The sequence below is a fragment of the Astyanax mexicanus genome, chromosome 14 (genome assembly GCF_023375975.1).
Source record: "Astyanax mexicanus isolate ESR-SI-001 chromosome 14, AstMex3_surface, whole genome shotgun sequence".
NCBI classification, from domain to species: Eukaryota; Metazoa; Chordata; class Actinopteri; order Characiformes; family Acestrorhamphidae; genus Astyanax; species Astyanax mexicanus.
In genome coordinates, this window is record NC_064421.1 from 45,166,321 (window position 1) to 45,187,385 (window position 21,065).

General features: G+C 37.6%; 1 protein-coding gene across 2 annotated transcripts in view; it reads left to right on the forward strand.

The window, feature by feature from the left end:
- mdga2a (MAM domain containing glycosylphosphatidylinositol anchor 2a) overlaps positions 1-21,065 on the forward strand; it is a 224,100-nt gene that overhangs the window by 75,263 nt on the left and 127,772 nt on the right. For both annotated transcript variants that reach the window (XM_049463507.1, XM_022672621.2), the window contains exons 5-6: positions 3,525-3,657; positions 8,974-9,243. In XM_049463507.1, coding sequence (XP_049319464.1) covers positions 3,525-3,657; positions 8,974-9,243 — 403 coding nt within the window. The remainder of the gene's footprint in view (positions 1-3,524; positions 3,658-8,973; positions 9,244-21,065) is intronic.

A 21,065-nucleotide genomic window follows, 5' to 3' on the forward strand; every position in this document is an offset into this window, starting at 1 on the left:
TGGACAGCAAGAGCAAGGAAGAAGGCATGAACAGAACCAGTCTGTACTGTAGAGCAAGATATGGCCAGGTTTTAGATTTATTGCAGTTTTATTTTACATTTTCATTTAAAGGTCATTTGGTTAGGCCATATTGTGGTGATTGAATTTTAGTTGGACATTTATTTTTCAGACAGTGGAATGTCTAATTTCTAATGGGTCTGAGTTCTTATAAATATACACCCTTATTTCTAAAGATTTAGAGAGCTCTTTGGATATGTCCATAGACATCCACTCAGTTAAACAAAAAGGATCAATCCTAGCTAATGTTCAAAGTTTAAACAAGACCAACTCCTACAAGATCCTCTCTAAACGTGTCCTAATAAACTGTAGTGTACCAGCTCAATATAACTAAAGTTACCTAATATATCTTACCTGTGTGCTGGAGTCAGCAGGCTGTCCATGAGGAGTGGACGCCATCGCGCAAGGGAGAACGTACAGACATATATAATCCACGCAGGCACATTGACAGGGTCCTCCGGAGTAGGTCCTCAACCGTATACCACGCCCCTTTCCTATGATACCACGCCCACACGCAAAATCAGGGCCAAAAGTCTGAAACCTGAAAACTAAGATCTGAAAGTAAAAAAAAAAGATTTGAACCCTGAAAAAAAAAAAATCGAAACTGTGAAAAAAAACTGCACCTGAAAAATATAAGATCTCAAATATCAAAATACACAAAAAAGTGAAAATTAAAAAAACAAAAATTGTTTAAAACTATTTTCGAATTGAATCAAAATTATATACAAGCTGAAAAATTATTTAATACACTTATATTTATTTCGAATATATTTTTGTATTTTTCAAAGTTCAAGCTTAATACTTAAACTTTCAGTTTCATTGTTTTTTTTTCAAATGGACAAAACTTTTGTCCCTGATTTGGCTCCATATCACAGCAGATTAGTGTGTTTTGTTTTGCTGTGTCCCAATAGAATGATAATAAACACTCAGTACATTTCTACAGTCTTGTTCTCTGTGGGGAAAGCCTGAAGTCATTAAGAGTAGTCTACTGATGTCTAAGATTAGCCGGTGGACTTTATGGATTTTCTATAAATGTAATGTTTGTAAGCTCTAAACTAAATATCTGAGAGCGTTTTTTAAACCTGGCCTGTTTTTATTTATTTATTTTTTTGAATGTACTGTAATTTCCGAGCTGTAAAAGGATTCTTTTTTCACACACTTTGAACACTGCGGCTAAAATATCATCACTGTCCAATGAAAAACAAGTACGGGAGAGAGATAAAACCCTCTTAACTTTTAATGGAAGTCAATATAAAAAGAGTTTATTTCAGGTCATTTTGGAGAATATCTAAAGTATTTGTCCGTCCATCAAGACATTTTGACACAGTGTAAAGGAGAGCTTGTTTGTATAAATTATGTAGTAAACTAAAAATAGAAAATGTATTTTTTATATTCGTTTTTCTTTCGACAGCAATGATATGTTTCTATGGTTTACGAGCCAACAAAATTAATGCCGCTAAAACACGCCAATTCAATCAAAGCAAGCTTTTTGTGAATTATCAAAAGGGCTTTACTCACCTAAACAAGCTGTTTTAAACAAAATAAGTGTGTAGATTAATCCAGGGCTCATCAGGACAACAAGCTATTTGCAGCAACTGGACATCTCTGAGCAGAGTGAAAAGCTTGGATGAAAAGCGGTGAGAAATAATTTACCAAAAATGAACACATGCGAAAAGAAACTTTTGCTCAAGTCTACAGTGGATTCTGACAGCGTAGAGACGGCTCAAAAAGTCCACTTTCAGCAACGAGTTTCAAAAGGCTGGACTGCTGAGTGAGGAAGAGGATAGCACACTGGTTGTATATTGTTATAACGTGGATAACATTGGCTTATAGTCAGGTGCAGCTTGTATATGTACAAATTATTATTTTTATTTTAAATTAGTAGATGCGGCTTACATTTAGATGTGCTCAATAGTCAATAAATTACAGTATTTTTAGTATTTGAGTACCGCTACTCCTGCAAATATGTTAAAACCATTTCACAAAGTTCACAGGCAGGCTTTCAAGTGAGTGGTCCTCTTTTCTCCCTCGTGAGACATCACAAGCTCTCCCGTCTCTCTGACTGTGTCATTTGCGCTGCGACTTTCACCTGCCTGCAGGAGAGGCTCTGTGGGACCGGAGTCAAACCCCTCTGCTTTCACTTCAGAGTCATCAGCAGCACTAACAAGCCAAGCAGAGACTGAAAAGCATTTTGACATCAGGAGTTTTTTCCGGACTAGTGGGGAACGCATCAGCTCTGACAGCTTTACAAAGGCCCGCTCCCAAACGCGGCCCCGCGACGGTGGCTGACTGCGGGGGGGTCGGCCACTGAGTGGCATTTCAAAAACCCAGAACGCATTCATGTCAGTAATTATTCGCTGGAAGCAGAGCTTTATTGGACTTGTTCCACTCTCTGTATTCCCAAAGGACGAAGCCAATGTACAAGATCAGTCCATATGCTTTAGACAAAAGGAAATTCTGTATGTTGCCAGACCCGGCCTTTTCACGCTCTTGTGTGGAAATGTGAACATGAAAAGTGCATAGTGGCTGTCCTGCTTCATTAAAACAGCAACTGGAAGAGAGGAAGGAAACTTTAAACTGCATTTTTTTACTCATGCATAGTGCATTATTAGATATATCTCTGTGTACTACGTATTATATTATATACAGGGGTCGGACAATGAAACTGAAACACCTGTCATCATTTTAGTGTGGGATTTTAGGTTTCATGGCTAAATTAGAGCAGCCTGGTGGTCAATCTTCATTAATTGCACATTATTGCACCAGTAAGAGCATTAAGAGTGTGAAGGTTAAATTAGCAGGATAAGAGCACAGTTTTGATCAAAATATTGCAATGCACACAATAACATTATGGGAGACATACCAGAGTTCAAAAAAGGACAAATTGTTGGTGCACGTCTTGCTGGAGCATCTTTGACCAAGACAGCAAGTCTTTGTGATGCATCAAGAGCCACTGTATCCAGGGTAATGTCAGCGAGATACCACCAAGAAGGACCAACCACATCCAACAGGATTAACTGTGGACGCTGTAAGAGGAAGCTGTCTGAAAGGGATGTTGTATCCAAAAAACATAAAACCACGGCTGATCAAATCACGGCAGAATTCAATGTGCACCTTAACTCTCCTGTTTCCACCAGAACTGACCAGAACTTTTTTTGGCTTTTTTGTACTTTCCCTGCACTGTTATTATTTTTATTACTACTGTTTTTTGTCTTTATTATGTTTTTGATGTAGTGTGTATTAATAAATAAAAAATGTTGTTGCTGCTGCTGGAGGTGATGACACTTAAATGTTGTGTGTGTATATATATATACATATATATATATATTTAGCTTAGCATTAGCTAGTATTAGAACACTTCTCAACCAATCAGATTGCGAGGTCGGATCTAACTTCTGTATAAAATGTTTAATAATGAAAGCTGTTTGCTGGAGGGCTTTACACACATGTTTCTTCCCGAGCTGCAGGGGGAGACAAAGATCCTCAAGCTTAAAAACCTTCGACCTCAGGACTACGCCAACTACACCTGCACTGCCTCCGTCCGCAACGTGTGTGGCATCCCCGACAAGAGCATACTCTTTCAGCTCTCCAATAAAACAGGTAAGCAGAGCGATATCAATACCAGATTAATGTAAATGCTTTGATCATTTTAGATTTCATGTTCAGACTATGCTCAGTGTTCAGTTCCTTATGGTCGGTCTTTTTTGGTTTATTCTGATTGGTTGAAAAAGCGAGTTTGTGGTTGATCTGATAGCTGAGGTGTACAACAAAAACAAACTGTTATTAATGGTGAGTGGAACAGGTGTCTGAGAGCATGGTAGGTCTGTTTAACTGGATGGGTTGCCAGATCTTTTACTTCTCCTGGTCTGTTGATTGCAGGAGAAGGAGGCCCCCAACTGCCACAACTGCTTATATCTGGAGAGCCATTGTTTTTAAACTCTGTACTGATGATATTAATGACTGGTTCACACTAAATTACTTTTTGAATTTTCAAGCCGTTGTGCTGTTTACACTGTACGATATGGATTGTGCTGCAATCAGGAGTCCTTCAGTTGTCGAGACTGGTACATTACATGTCTGATCAGTGACACGGGGTCCAAATTTACCCAATTGTTTTAGCTGCTCTCCAAAAACACATTTCCTTACGACCATACGAACCCTGTCCTGACACCCAGTCGCCAACTGGATCAGATATTTAGCATGCCTATTATTTTTCAGAGGTTTTGTCATCGACTAAAAAAATGGGATAAAAAGGTGTGTTGCGCAGGACATCCTGCAACCACATGTCTTGCTTCTAATGGAAGAGCTTTCAAGCAGGATGATGCTCACCCCCACACACTGCAAAGGAATTCACAGTAATGTGAATATATCCTTATAATATATCCCAGGCATTTTTTTAGTCTGAATTTTTAAATTCTTCTAGCTATTTGCACTGCAAAAAATCCATTGGCAAAAACTAGACAAAATATATGCAAATTAAGACAAATATATATATATATATTAAGCAAAAAAAATCTGCCAATGGGGTAAGCAAAATTTTCTTAGTAAGATTTCTTACAAAAAGCAATGGCAAAGTCTAAAAATTTGTGAAGAAACACCTAAATCAAGCAAAAAAGTCACTGTTTTTGGACACAAGAATCAGAATAACTTAATTGCTGCTTGATTGTGCTAATTTTGAGTTCAAATAACTTAAAATAAGGTACAAATTGTAAGTAAGAATTATTAAGGTAATTATTCATAAAATAAGCAAAATGATCTAACACTTACACACAATGCTTAGTAAGACAAAAAGTCTTACCAGAAAAGAAAATAATATTTATTGCCTTAAATTTAGAAAATTTCACTTGCTAAGATTTAGTTTTTTTAGCGGGATTAGCAGGACCTAAAAGTAGAACTACTAAACTTTGTCTTTGCACAGGAAGTCGTTTTTGCAAAAATGGGGACAGTTGTTTATTTCAACGCTAAACATTATTCTTGCCATTTGCGATCAGAAGAACCCAATTAGTCAAAAAAAAAAAAAAAACAGCATTGTAGCTTTGATTAGAATTTATATATGGCCTTTGTTTCTATCTGTACTGACTATAAAAACTTTCGACTGGGATTCCTGCAACCTTGTTTTTAATCAATTTAGTATACTGTTGTCAGCGGTTGCTGCAGAGAAGTAGAAATGTAATGTCCCCATACGTGGACGTCGGGTCTTAAGAGGATATGTATTTCCAGATTCAGACTATTATTCAGTGTTCAGTTTCTTCTTGCTTGGTCTATTTTGGTTTAAACTGATTAAATTGCTTGAGCTAGCGGGTTCATGCTACCTGCTATCGACTGCTCTGATATCGACCGTGAGTGGAACAGGTGTGGAAGAGCGCGGTAAGTCAGTTAAACTGGAAGTCTTGCCAGATCTTTTTTTCACCTCCTGGCCTGTTGATTGCTGGAGAAGGGTCCCGTGGGCCGCTGTTTTCAGCACGGCCCCCGCATTTAATTCAGTCCCTGGAAGAACCATATTCTTAAGTAAACGCCCCTGCGGCTCCCTGCACTCTTTATCGGCCCCGGTGGGCTTCACCTTCTCTTTTGGCGATGACCTGACCTTTACGGAATCCATTAGAGTCTGATCAGAGCCAGCAGTCTTTCCCCTCCGGCTGTCTCTCTGTCTCTCTGATTCTTTCTTTCTTTCTCTCGCTCTCTCACTCTTTTTTTTTCATTTCTCTCTATCTCTCTCTGTCTCTGCATCACTCTGGCCATGCATAGTGCCGATTATTATTTACCTCCCCCTGTGCTTCACGTGGCTCTGTTTTGTTTTTGGTCTTGTCTCCGCCTTAGCCTCGCCCTGTCATCTATAAACCCCGCCCCCTCGTTACTTCTCCAGGCATCCCTTGTCTGTGCCTGTGTATAAATACCCCATGTGCTCCTTTGTTCTTTGTGGTGCTTTATGTAACACATTGGAAGCAGGATGCAAATGCAGGTTGGTTTTATTTTTAGACGTTACAAAAACAAAAACAAAACAAAAACTGAGAAAAAGAAATAAACACTATAAAACACATGACAAACCAGTAGGGCTATGAATCTTTGGGAATCCCACAATTCAATTCAGAATAGATTCTTGGTGTCACGATTAGATTTTTTTCTGATTCTTTCAAATCAGTTGGATTTCTTTTTTCTTCATCCTCCATACTTTAGCGGTGCAACAACAAACACCGTAACACGACACTACACGCCCCTCTGTAGCCTAATAGGGAGAGGCAGTAGGAGCAAAAACTTTCCCTGTCCTGTTGCTGCTGTCTCGCGACACTCACCTACTGTCCCGTGGAGCTTTTTAACTGTACCGCGGAGCTTTTTAAATATACCACAGAGCTTTTTAACTGTACCGCGGATTCTGAATCGTTCAATGTTAGAAACGCGATTCGAGCTCGAATCGTTTTTTTTCCTGCACCCCTACTAACCAAGTCTTAACAAACAAAGAAGTGAAATGAACAAACAAAGAATCAAACAATCTAAAGAAACACATGAGGTATTTATACTTAGGCAAGACAAGGGACACCTGTAACAGTAACGAGGGGGCGGGGTTACAAATGAGACAGGAGGGATTACAGAGAGAACAGAGGACAGGAGCAGGAAGAACCAAAAACAAGGAATTGCAGAATCACTGCAGTGTAATTACTAACTAAATTAATTAACTTGCAATATTAGGTAATTTATACACACTGTAAAAAGTAGCTTTGCTTATATTTTTCAGATTATTAAATAAACTTTAATATTAGACAAAGATAACCTGAATAAATATAAAAAGCACTTTTTAAATGATATTTAATTTATTAAAGAAATCCCCTCCAGCTATCTCTCTGTCTTTCTGTCTCTCTGTTTCTTTCTCTCGCTCTTTTTTTTTTTCATTTCTCTCTCTCTGTCTGTGCATCACTCTGGTCGTGCATAGTGCCGATGATGATGATGGATGATGGATTCAGTTCCTTGACTGATTGCTTTGCCAGCTTCAGGGCACTTACCTCACAGCATGCCAGCACTTGTGGCAGCAGCATTTAGAGGTAGACTGGATTGTATGTGCCACGTACCAGTGGCTCAGAAACGTTTCTGAAGGCAGGGTTATGTAGAACAGCCCTCCCGCAGAGCTTCCTACACCTAGACAGAAGGTGAGAGTGGTGTGATTTCTGGGTGTGAGGATTTAGGAGGTTTTGTTTGGGCTGCTGAGGTTTGATTGAATGAAAATGAATGAAACAGTGAAAGGAAATTACCGTGTGGGAAGATTTCTCTCATCTTCGATTATAACTTGTGTTAAGACTATAGAAAAAACAAGAAAATCATAAGGAAAGTCTTATGTTTTCCTTTTTTTGGTCCTTCTTGCTCCTGTCCTCCGTTCTCTTGTTTTGTTTACCTACCCATGTGCTTCACATGGCTCTGTTTTGTTTTGTTTTTGGTCTTGTCTCCACCTTAGCCCCGCCCTGTCATCTCTAAACCCTCCTGTCTTATTTGTACAGTGGCGTAAAAAAAGTATTTTCCCCCAACATACTTCTTTTATTTTTGCTTTTTTTGTAATATTTTTGTAATATTTTTGTGATATTTTTTCAATTATCAAACAAACTTTAATAAGTTTCTTAAGTTTTTTGATTCTACAGGTCTGGCAGTATTTAGACCTGGTTGTGGTTAGTAGCAAAATTTAACTCAGCTTTCAAAAAAATGTGATTAATCACAGGTAATTTATAGGTTATTAATAGGTTGTAAATTATAGTTAATTTACACTTTTCACAAAGGGCTAGATTGGTTTGAATAGTTTGTTTCTCTTAATAAGTTAAATTAAAATTTAAATAATTTAAAACATGCTTTTTATATTTACTTAGGTTTATATTTACTCATCTTTGTCTGATATTAAAACTTCGTAATAAATCTATATCTCGAAAAGTCTGATAAATTACAGGTAATTTATAGGTTATAAATAGGTTGTATATTATAGTTAATTTACACTTTTCACAAAGGGCTAGATTGGTTTGAATAGTTTGTTTTCCCTTAATAAATTAAATTAAAATTTAAATATATATATTTTTTATATATATTTACTCAGGTTATCTTTGTCTGATATTAAAACTTCGTAATCTATAAGGGGCAAATACATTTTCACGCTGCTGTATATTCAGTTATGAAGTTGTTAATTAAACATGATTATATGACTTTATAGGTAACACTTTATTTTAAGGAACACAAATTAGGTGCTTATTAATGTCTTATTATTTGCTTAATAAAGCCTTAATTAGACATTTGTAAATTATTTATTCACTACTTATTATTAGGCTTTATTCTGTGTTATTACGTGTTATTAGTGCTTAATAACACAGAATAAAGCCTAATTAAGAGTCTGTGATTGATTAAATATTTATTCAGTTCTTTTTTAAGTGTCTAATTAGTGATGAACAGAACCTCACTTTAGAATATGATACATTTCTTGTGCTATTAGTGACTTATTAACCCCTTATTAACTCTTATAATAAACTCCAGCACAGCCATAACCTTGCCACAGCCATAACTCACATAGATCAATCTGCGGCCAATTACACACTAATAACATGTAGAATTAGCTAATAGTTAATGCTTAATAATCTAATCTACTTAACAGGGTGCTGACATAACTGTTTATTGTGCACTATAAGATCTAATACAGCCATTATTAATCATTTCCACATAACAGACCTCTAATTAAGCACCAATAACACTGAATACACAGAATAAAGCCTTATAATAAGTAGTGAATAAATCAATTGCAAATGTCTAATTAAGGCTTTATTAAGCAAATAATAAGACATTAATAAGCGCCTAATTTGTGTTCCTTAAAATAAGGTTTTACCACTTTATAATTTAGCAAAGTTTAAATCTAAATATACCGTTCTTAATAATGTTTTCTCTAACTTTCTCCTTCAGCGTCTCCCACCATTAAGCTGCTAGTAGAAGACCCCATTGTGGCAAACCCAGGACAGACTGTGACTCTGGTCTGCATCACCTCCGGAGGCGAGCCCACCCCGGTCCTGTCGTGGGTGCGCAACACTGAGGGGCTTCCCAAGAAGAGCGTCCTGAACGGTGGGACGCTGACCATCCCTGCCATCAGCACTGAGGAGGCCGGGGTCTACAGCTGCGTGGCCAGCAATAACGTGGGCAACCCTGCCAAGAAGTCCACCAACATCATAGTCAGAGGTCAGTTCAACCAATTTCATACCAGGAGTCATTTTAGTGTTTTTTTCTTTAGAGAAAAGTGCTTCATTTTTTATTTTTATCCCATTTTCTCCCCAATTTATAAGGCCGATTACCCATCCCACTCATTAGGACTCCACCTTTCATTAGTGATACCCCAACACCAGGAGGATGAAGACTAGCACATGCCTCCACCGACACATGTGAAGTCAGACACCGCCTCTTTTTGAACTGCTGCTGAGTAGCATCACAGTGCACTCGGAGGAAAGCAGAGCAACTCGGTTCTAATACATCAGCTCACAGATGCAGCCTTGTGCTGATCAATCAACATCACCCTAGGAGTCATCTACTGTACCCACCCAGAGAGAGCAAGGCCAATTGTGCTCTCTCAGGGTTACGGCAGTTGATGGCAAGCTACATAAACAGGATTCTAACCAGCGAGCTCCCGATCATAGTGGCAGCGCTTTAAACCGCTGGAACACTCAGAGCCCCAAAAGTTCTTAATATTAAAATGTACGTTTTTGTGTCATTAAGATTGTTAATGCCTTGACCTATTAGCATCAATCACGTTAAAAAGTTAAAATGTGTGTAGAAGTTGTGGGACTAATCTTTCAGATAAAACGCTACATGGATATTTTAGGATATTTTAAGGATGATTTCATAATCTATCATAAAGATGATTTAAGATGATTTAAAAATTAAGATGATTTAAAAAATCTTTCTTAAAAATCCCTTTTCCAAGAGCATCCAGTGCTCCTTAGTCAGGGACTGGTGATCAAGTCTGGCATTGTACCTGGCCATAGTATAACATCTATATCCTATATGAAAGCAGCCGTGTTGGAATACTGCACTGATATACAGAGTCCACTTAAAAAATATGATTTTCTTTGATTTTACCAAATTAAAAACCTCTGGAATATAATCAAGAGGAAGATGGATGATCACAAGCCATCAAACCAAACTGAACTGCTTGAATTTTTGCAACAGGAGTAAAGCAGCATAAAGTTATCCAAAAGCAGTGTGTAAGACTGGTGGAGGAGAACATGATGCCAAGATGCATAAAAACCACTGTGATTAAAAACCAGGGATATTCCACCAAACACTGATTTCTGAACTCTTAAAACTTTGAATGCAGGAGAGAAGGAGATGTGGAGTGTGTTGCTCTCAGTGGGAGTCTGGACTGTAGCAGCTGTTGTAGTTTATTTCATAGTTACCCCCTCTCAAGAACCATCCCCAGCGTGCGAAGAAGACTGTTTGCACATCTGGAGGCACTAGTTTGAGTGTGAATGTGTTTTCTGGCTGTCGGGCTGCTGTCTCAGAGACGCAGAATGAAACAGAGCTCAGGCTGCATTTGCATGAGCTGATTTTCCAAGAGAGAGGATAAGAAAAAATACACTCATCATCAAAAAATATATTTGCACCCAGAAGGAAGTGTGGGATTGCTGTGCTATTCATTGTTTTTTTTATATTTTTATATTTTTGTCTATCATTGTAAAGGAATACTGAAATCACCCAGACTATGGAGGAACTCATAATAAATCATGTAGTAAACTTGTGGTTTCTGAGGCTGGTAACTCTAATGAACTGATTCTGTACAACAAGGGAAACTCCTGCTCTTCCTTTTCTGGGGTGTCCCTGATGAGTGCCAGTTTCATCGTAACATTTTTGATGGTCTTTTTTTGACTGCACTTGAGGATACTTTCCTCTTGAATTTTTTCAGGTTTGCTGAGAGTTAGCTTAGGTTAGCAGCGAGCTAGCTATGTTACCGAAGAGAGAAATAAGGTTAGTGGAGAGCTAGCTAGCATACTAGCATTAGTGGTGAGCTAGCTACGTTACCAAGGAGAGAAATATGGTTAGCGGAGAGCTAAATCAAATCAAATCAAATCAAATTTATTTGTATAGCGCTTTTTACAACTGGTGTTGGCACAAAGCAGCTTTACAGAAAAATGATTACAGGACAAAGAATCAGGCAAAACATTAAACATAGAAAATACAGAATACAGAACCCCCAGTGAAAAACTCCCTCAGAGCTGCAGGAGGAGGAAGAAAAGGAGGAGGAGGAAGAAGCTAGTTAACATACCAGCGTTAGCGTTATGCGTTGACAAGGAGAGAAATAAGGTTAACGGAGAGCTAGCTAGCATACTGACGTTAGGGGTGAGCTAGACGCGTTACTGAGGAGAGAACTAAGGTTAGCGGGGAGCTAGCTAACACACTGACCTTACCGGTGAGTTAGCTAACACACCAACTTAAGCGGCGAGCTAGATAACACTACAGGGAATAGAACTAAGGTTAGGGGAGTGCTAGCTTTAGAGGCGGGCTAGCAAACATACGAATGTTAGCGGTGAGCTAGCTAACTGGAAGGTCTAAATAAGAATAGCTACAAGTTATTTAGCTATTTATACCATGTTAAGTGCTACTTGTGGCCAAATCTGCACGTTTTACAAAGTTTCTTTTTGTGGAATTTTATGTTGTCAGGCACCACTTTTAAAGCATACCTGTCAAGTCTCCCGTTTTGGCCGGGAAACTACCGTATTTTACTCCTCTTTCCCGCCGTCCTCCCGTATTAGTATTTTCCCGTAAATTTCCCGTATTATACTAAATAAAAAAATATATAGGCCACAGGCGACAATGCACTGACCGCTGTGTGTCTCTTAACCAATCGTGGTGCCGGTTCAAGGAGAAAGTCCCGCCTTTCAGGAGAAACAGCCAATCAGCTAGCTGGTTTTGCGGAGCGCAGTTTAGTGTGGGGGAAGCCCCGCCCCTCCCCTCGCTGTGAGTTCAGGCAGCTAGTCGGAGCAGCTGTCGTTAAAACTAATCTGGATATACGGAGATTTTTCTAAAAGAAAGGTAATGTAAACTGTGATGAGATTGTTTCTGATAGCTGGTTAAAAAGACTCTTCTCTGAATCAAAACATAAATTAAACCCACTGTGTGTTTAATAAAATACAGCTTGTGACTCAGTTAGCTTAACTTTAGAATTAGCTAGATAGATATTCAGGGTTTGAGAAAAATCTACATATATATATATATATATATATATATATATATATATATATATATATATATATATATATAATGCCCTGCCCTGATGTGCCTGATCAGCCAATAACTATCATTTCCAAACTCTATTAGTTCAGGGCTAGTTTTAGGGTTTGTTAGAATTTGTTTAAATCTCAAGTATTGTGGTAATGTATTATAATGTAATGTAATGTATTATTTAGAAGGGGTAGAAGAGATGGTTGAGCTGGAGAGAGAGAGAAAATGTGGAGAGGGCTGAAATTAACTGAACTGATCAGGAGTGGACTGAACGATAGAAAGAAGTATTAATGAAAGATTATTAATTGTGTAGGCCCCTTAGGACTATTATTTACTTATGGAATATATCTGATCCATGTCCTTTTTGTAAATTTGTGCACCCTTCGATTTCAATTTTAAATCTATTAAATAAAAAAAAATATATATAAAAAAAAATAATATATATATATATATATATATATATATATATATATATATATATATATATATATATATAATTTTTTTTTTTCCCCTCGTTTGGGCTGTTGGGGCGGCGGAAAAAATCCCTTATTTTTAAGTCCAAAACTTGACAGGTATGTTTTAAAGATGTAGCCAAATCAGATAATAATGAATCGACACACAATTATTTATAGAGAAGATACTTATTATTATTATTATTATTATTATTATTATTATTATTATTATTATTATTATTATCAGTAGTAGTAGCAGAGGTGGAAAGTAATGAATTACATTTACTCACATTACTTTAATTGAGTAGATTTAGTAATTGAGTAATTTGTTATTTTTAAAGTAGTAATTTTATTTTTATTCAAGTTCATTTTGACACAAGTAATTTACTTCGCTTCATTGGAAAACTCTGAATTACTAAGTAAAAATAATGATAGGGAAAAAAAAATAAATTGGCACGGATGCTCGCGTGTGGAATAACGAGGCAATAACGTCCTCATGCAATACAAACAGTGCCCCGCTAAAAAGAGCTTTCAGCTTTCAAAACTTCCACATCAAACCTGAGAAAGCATGTGGTGTAAGTACTTTTATCATTAAACAATCTGCTTAAATGTTAAAAAAACATGTAAATAGCAGTTAAAGCAGAGCAATGGCAAGTTAAAAAATAATTCAGACTATAAAATTACAGTTTATAATCACCTATATTACCATACATTTTTAACAGTAAAGAAAAAAATGGATCATAGACACCTGTAACACTTGTTCTTGAAAATGTTTTATATGGTAGTCTAAACAAATACTGCCTGAAAGGTCCAAATTATTATGTGGAATAATAGTTCATTAAAAACGATTTAATTCATGATTTGTTTTTATTTTTTTACATCAAATAAATAAAAGTAACTATGTTACTTTTACTCAAAGTACATTTTAAATTGAATATTTTTTACTTTTACTCGAGTAGATTTTTAGATGGGTTTTTTACTTTTACTTGAGTAGAATTTTAGCAAAGTAAAGGTACTTTTACTTCATTACAATTTTTCAGTACTTTTTCCACCTCTGAGTAGTAGTAGCAATGGTGTTGGAGGTAGTGTTAGTATTAGAAACATCATTACTACAATTTAATTGATCATTTCCTCTTTTTTTCCATATGTGCAGGAAGCAGGAAGCTACAAAAGAGCTCAAGCTAGTTATGTTATATGTTATGTTGGCTCTGTTCTGCATCACAATGGAACAACATTGAAAATACTTTTTTTTTCTCCCAAATAAAATTATAATTTATTTATCGAGATCTTAAAAAGGTCTTAAAAAGCTTTTTAAAATGACTTTTAAAATGGTGCAAGAAACCAGATTAAACTAACACTGAATTGGTCTGAAGGGAGCTGTACTCTGTAAACCTTGGTATTTTTAAAATGCTGTGTTTGTGGAGGAACATGGAGAGGTCCATTTCCATTTCTTTTATTATGTGAAGCTTTTTTTTTTCTTTTTTTTTTTGTTGGGAGATCCAGAATGGCTTTTTTTTTTCAACACAAAAGAGTCTTTCTGTCCGGAATATAAAATATATTCAGGTCAGCTCGGGTAAGAGGGTAAGAGGCTTGGGCTGAAGTGTTTGGAATGTCAGTAAAAAGAGATATGTTTCACTCTTCTGCTTCTTCTGAACATATCTCTGCACAACCGTCCCTTAATCCTTCTGCAGCGCTGCTCTCAAAACAGCCGGGCGTCGCTCGAGCGCTCAGATTTCTCCCCTCACATCCAGCTAGCTGTCTGAATGTGGTGGTCTTGGCAACATTCTTTAAGGACTGCTCTGCTAATTGTGGTGGAAATGTTTGTCGCGGAAGATCAGTGGCATGTTTCCTCATTTCCTGCGTTATTTTATGTGCTGAACTGATCTCCAGTAATCAGAGCCTCTATAAACAGCAGAACGCTGAAGCAGATGAAAACACGCAATCCCTTTAGGAGCTGAATGTTTTTTAGAAAATATCAAAGAAAACATATGTAAATACTGGTACTGCAGTTAACTGAATATGCATGGAATAAGCTCGCATTAACCCGGAGAAATCTTCAGAGTTACAGTCCAGCAGATATAATAATGTCTTCATCACCTTCCTCACACTCTTTCATTCCTGCCTTCTTTTCTTCTTTTTCGTAACCCTCACATCACAGACCTCTGACATGCTTTTGCTGTTTTCTCCCTGATGGCACGATTTTCTCCTCGGCTCCTCAGATTAACATTCTCTTGCCGTGTAATGAAACGAGTCACTGGAAGCGCTGTGGACGCATTAGATGAGCGTAATGCGATGCTTTTTTCTCGCGCGCTTTTTTAGATAAGAGTTGTTTGTGCGCTTTAAAACTCCCGAAAGGCTTTTTAACACCATAGGGCGATTATCAATGCATACAACCCCGTCTCCTTCATCTGATTCTTAAGGGGAATTAGTCAGAACTAAATGCTTTCTGTACAAAAAATAACAAAAAAAAAAAAACTAACTCTTCTGAAAATTAGACTGCACCAAAAATAAAAATTTTCATCTGAAATGTATTTAGCAAAGAACGGACTTTTCATTAACTTGCCCTTTTTTAAAACCATTGAATTAATTGTTTTTGTCTTGCTTTTTAAAGAAAAACAAGTGCAAACTACTATTTAAAAATATATATTGAACACATTCAATTTTAATATACCAGCAGACATGCCAACAAAGCACAATACATTTAGCTCAGCACTGCTATTCTAATCATAAAAGTAACTCAGAACTTCTATTCTCATAATAAAGATACCTCAGAACTGCTATTCAAATTATAAATTTACCTCAGCACTGCTGCTCTAATCATAAATATACTGTACCTCAGCAATGCTATTGTAATTATGAATGTACCTCAGCAGTGCTATTATAATCTTAAATGTACTTCAGTACTGCTATTCTAATCATAATTTTACCTCAGCGATGCTGTTCTAATCATATATATACCCCAGCAGTGCTATTATAATCATAAATGTATGTCAGCACTGCGGTTTTAATCATAAATGCACCGTAGCACTTCTATTTTACTTATGAATTTACCTCTGCAGTACTATTCTATTCATAAATGTACCTCAGCAGTGCTATTCTAATCATAAATGTACCTCAGCAGTGCTAGTCCTATCATAAATGTACCTCAGCATTGCTATTCCTATCATAAATATACCTCAGCACTGCTATTCTAATTATAAATTCACCTCAGCCCTGCTATTCTATTCATACATTTACCTCAGCAGTTATGCTACTAATAAATGTACCTTAGCACTGCTGTTCTCATCATAGGTTTACCTTAGAAGTCATGATCTAATCATAAATGTAGCTCAGAAGTGCTTTTCTATTCATACATTTAGGTCAGAACTGCTATTCTAAAAATATTATTTTGCCCACACTGCTATTCTTATCATACATTTACCTCAGAACTGCTATTCAACTCAATGCTGCAATAAACAAATCAAATACATACTTCATTAGACAGACACTGAAAAATTACATTTATTTGCCATTTTCAGTGAATAATTTTGGTTTCCATAAATTTGTTGCATCTATATTTTTGCTGTAAAAGGTAGACTACCCAAAACGTCCCTTCTAAGTTCTATCTGACATCAGTTTCTCTGGTCCTCATAAATGGCCCCAGTCAGTGGTGTGATTAATCAGATAGTATTGGTGAAAGCTCAGCTGATGGAGTGCACTTCTCATAAGATAAGCCGTTCTGACTGTTGGTTGGTGGTTCAAGTTTATGAGCCACGAGGCTTCCCTGCTGCACAGATGGCGGAATCTCATTTGCCAGGAAAAAGCGAGGGATTGAGGAGAAAACGATATTACATGTGGAGGATTGTGAACTGCGGTAATCTGGCAGCACACTGCTGATCAGCTGCAGCAGGAGCCGCCGCGGTCATCTGAAATACTGTGCTTTATAACACTGAGACACAGGGGACAGAGCACGGGCTGCCTGACAAGATGATGCAGCTGATTCCTCAACTCTCCTGATGAGAGGAAGAAAGAGAGATAGAAAGAGAGAGAGAGAGTAAGCCCAATGAGCATACATACATTGTTTGCCCCAAAATTTAGAATAATGTAGGTTTTCAGAACAAACATATTTCTTTTGTCAGTTCATATTAAAGCAATAGTCCATCATTTTTGAGGATTCAGAAAATTTGAGACCTTCTTGTGTGAAAATGTGTAATTATAAATGGTGATGATCAACAGCAACTTTGCCAGTGTTAAATTAACACCATGGGACACTTTTTTTTAGAGATATATAGGTGAGCTGACAAGATAAACTTAATTTAGGGTGTGTTAGTGTGTTTGTTATTGTGAAGATGTAAAAAAAAAATACGCCTTGTGCAGTTTAAAACGTGCAAAAGTCACTTACTAATTTTCTTAATTAATCATGAGTGTGTTATGGACGTGATATGAATTAAACCAATCAGTTTGTCACTTCTCATTACCTTTAAAGGGAGGTGCTTGCTGACTTTGGTGGATTGCTATTTTAACAGTGCAGCGCTTTTGTGCTTCTTAGCAGGGGTATGCAGTATGCAGTGTGTATTCTGTTTATTGTTCATGTTTGCTGTCCTTGTGTGTGTGTGTGTGTGTATAAAGAGTGGGGGTGTACACGTGCTGAAAGTCTAAGCTTACTGTAGATAAACGGAAGTGGTTTACTCACCCAAATAAACAGTTTTCAGGAGAGAAATCTTTGTGTAGATTAACATCCAGCACTCGTTTGACTTTAAAAGGAAAACATTGCGACACCCCTGTTCCTTACTAGTGTCGCATAATGCACCTTATAATCCAGTGTGCTTTATGTATAAAAAGAGACCATAAAATAGATATTTATTGATAGTGTGCCTTATAATGCAAAAAAAAAATACAATATACTTTTACGTACGCATATTGGCTGCCTTGCATGTCCTGCATTTGTTTGGAACCTTGGTTGTGCGCTAGTTCATAAATTACAGGTACGCAAGATGCAGTACACTCCAAACCACTAGGGGCAGTGCAGCACTCAGCAGCTACTAAATAGTGGACAGTTTTGAGGACCAGCGGTCTTTTCCAGCTGTTGATGAGCTCCAGGAAGAGTGAAAAATGATTATTTGTAGGGAGAAAAATTTCATGAAAATTTCATTTTCACTTAGATATGGTCCCCTTAATGTTTGGAGGAGTTTGGTCTTCAGGTGTTCACAGATATTAAGAACTCGTTATGATTAATTCTGACGTTTTTTTAACGCTGCTGTTTTCTCTCTATAGCTTCAGATTTGACTTGTATGCGCTGGAGTTGTTGCTAGGATACGTGCGTATGTGGTGGATGTGGTGATGCTTTTGAATTTGAACACGTTTGACAGCAGCCCTGTATTTAGGCTAAAACCTCAGAGGAGCAGAAGTTGCCAGAAGCCTGTTTTTGGTGTTGCATCAACAATGGGTTTTATGAAGCAGCACTACTGGATGAGTTAAAGCTAACATAAATAATCCATAGCATTTTTTTTTGGAATGCCTATCACTGTAGGCCATAAAACTTCTACAAGATCTATCTGGACAGTGCTGCATTCTTATCGTAAATCTGCTTTGTTGTTGTATTATTTACACCCTGCCTCACATATGTTATATTACATTACATTACATTGCATTTAGCAGATGCTTTCATCCAAATCGCAATAAAGAATATAGAAATCTATAGCAAAACATTTTAGGATATTAAGGGGAAATAGTGGGAGAAAGAAGAAAAAGAGGGGGAGCAGGAAATGAGGTTAGAAGTAGTTTGTTTTGGTTTGTTAGAGGTGTTAGGAGAGTAAGTGCTCTTTGAAGAGCTCTGTCTTCAATAGTTTATTAAAGATAGTGAGAGATTCTCCTGATCTGGTAGTAGAAGGTAGTTAGTTAGAGGTGTTAGGAGAGTAAGTGCTCTTTGAAGAGCTCTGTCTTCAGGAGTTTATTAAAGATAGTGAGAGATTCTCCTGATCTGGTAGTAGAAGGTAGTTAGTTAGAGGTGTTAGGAGAGTAAGTGCTCTTTGAAGAGCCCTGTCTTCAGGAGTTTATTAAAGATAGGGAGAGGTTTGTGGGAGGGAGAGGAGCGTCGTAACGAAGGCTCGGTTAGCAGGACCCGGGTGGGAGTAGACGTCCTGTGCAGCTCTGAGTAAGGCTTTCCTGACACACCGCCTACAGGGCAGCACCATCAATAACGCAGGAGTTCAGCTCGCAGCGCCCTGTATCGCTCCATATCAGGTCCTGTCAGTAGCTTTTTCAGCAGATTACGCAGCACGTTGCAGGAGCTGCTGTGCGAATCCAGCAGAATAAGCCCGAGTCGCACACTCTGTAAGTTATTTATAAAGTGGGAGGGGCAGCGGTGGAGGGGGATTTGCTGATTCTGCACAGAAACGGCTACAGAAACACACCTTTTTACTTATTTACAGTGGAGATATCATCTCCTGCTCAGGGTGCTTTCCTCTAGAGCAATCATAACAGACACACTACTAAGATGTGTCCTCCAAAAGCCCATCTGTCCTGCTAACTTTCTTTAAAGGGGTGTAACGATACACTCTGAACATGATTCAATACGATACAGTCATATGAAAAATTGTGGGCACCCCTATTAATCTAAATCATTTTTAGTTCTAAATATTTGGGTGTTTGCAACAGCCGTTTCAGTTTGATATGTCTAATAACTGATGGACACAGTAATATTTCAGGATTGAAATGAGGTTTATTGTACTAACAGAAAATGTGCACTATGCATTAAACCAAAATTTGACCGGTGCAAAAGTATGGGCACCCTTATCATTTTATTGATTTGAATACTCCTAACTACTTTTTACTGACGCTGCATGAGCACCTGAAGAGGAAACTGGAGCAACGGGCAATTGGAGCAACTGGTGAACCCAGCAGGCACAAGACGTCACGTTGACGTCAGAAAGACGTTGGACTCAAAGGTCGGCCAGACGGTATATTTTAGTTGGAAATGAAAATCGGGTTGACGTGAAAACCCAACGTCAGGTTGACATCAAGATCCAACGTTGGGCAGACGATGAATTAGGGTTGGTTATCAGTCAGTTATCACTCAAAAATTACGTCAAGCTCCAACGTTATATAGATGTAAAATTTGAGTTGGAAATGAAAATCGGGTTGATGTCAAAACCTGACGAGACCTAACTAACTAATTTTGTGAAAAAAAAAAACGCTTATGTTAATGGCTTTATCCTTCTTTCACCCTTTGCTTACGCCCACTGTTTCTTTTACCGACACAGGATTGCGACATCGATGCAACTGCATAACATTTCATAATCAATCAAAACTTGGAATTGTATGTTCCCACAATGCATATTGTCAATTTTTCTCCATTGTGATGCTTTATTACACCCGTATTTCCAATAAGCATCATAATGCGCCTTTTACAGGGTGTTTATAAGAGACTTAAGGGATTTTTAAAAATGTTATAATTCTGTTCAGATTTATTTATATTGTGTTTTACAGCGGAGTGTTGTCGCAAAAAGCTTTGCAGAGATCTGGATCTGAGCCAGGTCCAATTCCTGGCCTGTGTTGGTGGCACTGGCTTTTTCTACAAAGACGTGAACAGAGTAAATGTCATGTGTCTGTAGTGATTCATCAATAATTCAGAATATATTGAATATACATGTTTACTTCATTCACTCAACAGTGAGTTAAGCTTCTGCAGGGTTTAAAACTGTGCGGTTCACTCATTTTAAAACATTGAACAGTGTGAAGAAGCAGTTTGAGAGACTCTGTAAAAGAAGAAGAGGCTCATGCTAAACTCCAGAGCTTCAGGAGGAGACAGTCTGCTGTGGTTGGCTCTGTTCACAGCAGGGTAGAAGATCGAGCGAAAGCTCCATTGCGATGCTTATCGTTACGTAAGAAAGGGAATTAAAGGAATATGCATTAGCACAGCACACTTTATCCACTACCCCAGGGCTTTCACATCACGTTTTACCCCCGTTTCCACTTGTGTGTGTGTTTTTTTCTTACCCAAATATGTCATAAAAATGTGGTTAAAAGGCACGTCAAACGGATTACGGATTCGTATATAATGCTGCGAGGGAAAAGTTGCAGTGGCAGCTGCTGAGCCGAGGACAAAACTAATACCACTTAATACCGACGCAGAAGTTTTAGAGATTTTAATCTGTCTGAGAAGTAACATTAACTGTTAAAGCACTTTTATTTGTTTTACATTTTGCAGACGAGTTATAATCAGAATGCTCTTCCTTTTAGCCCTTCAGACTACGCAGAAATTACAGGGGTTGGACAATGAAACTGAAACACCTGTCATTTTAGTGTGGGATTTTAGGTTTCATGGCTAAATTGGAGCAGCCTGGTGTTCAATCTTCA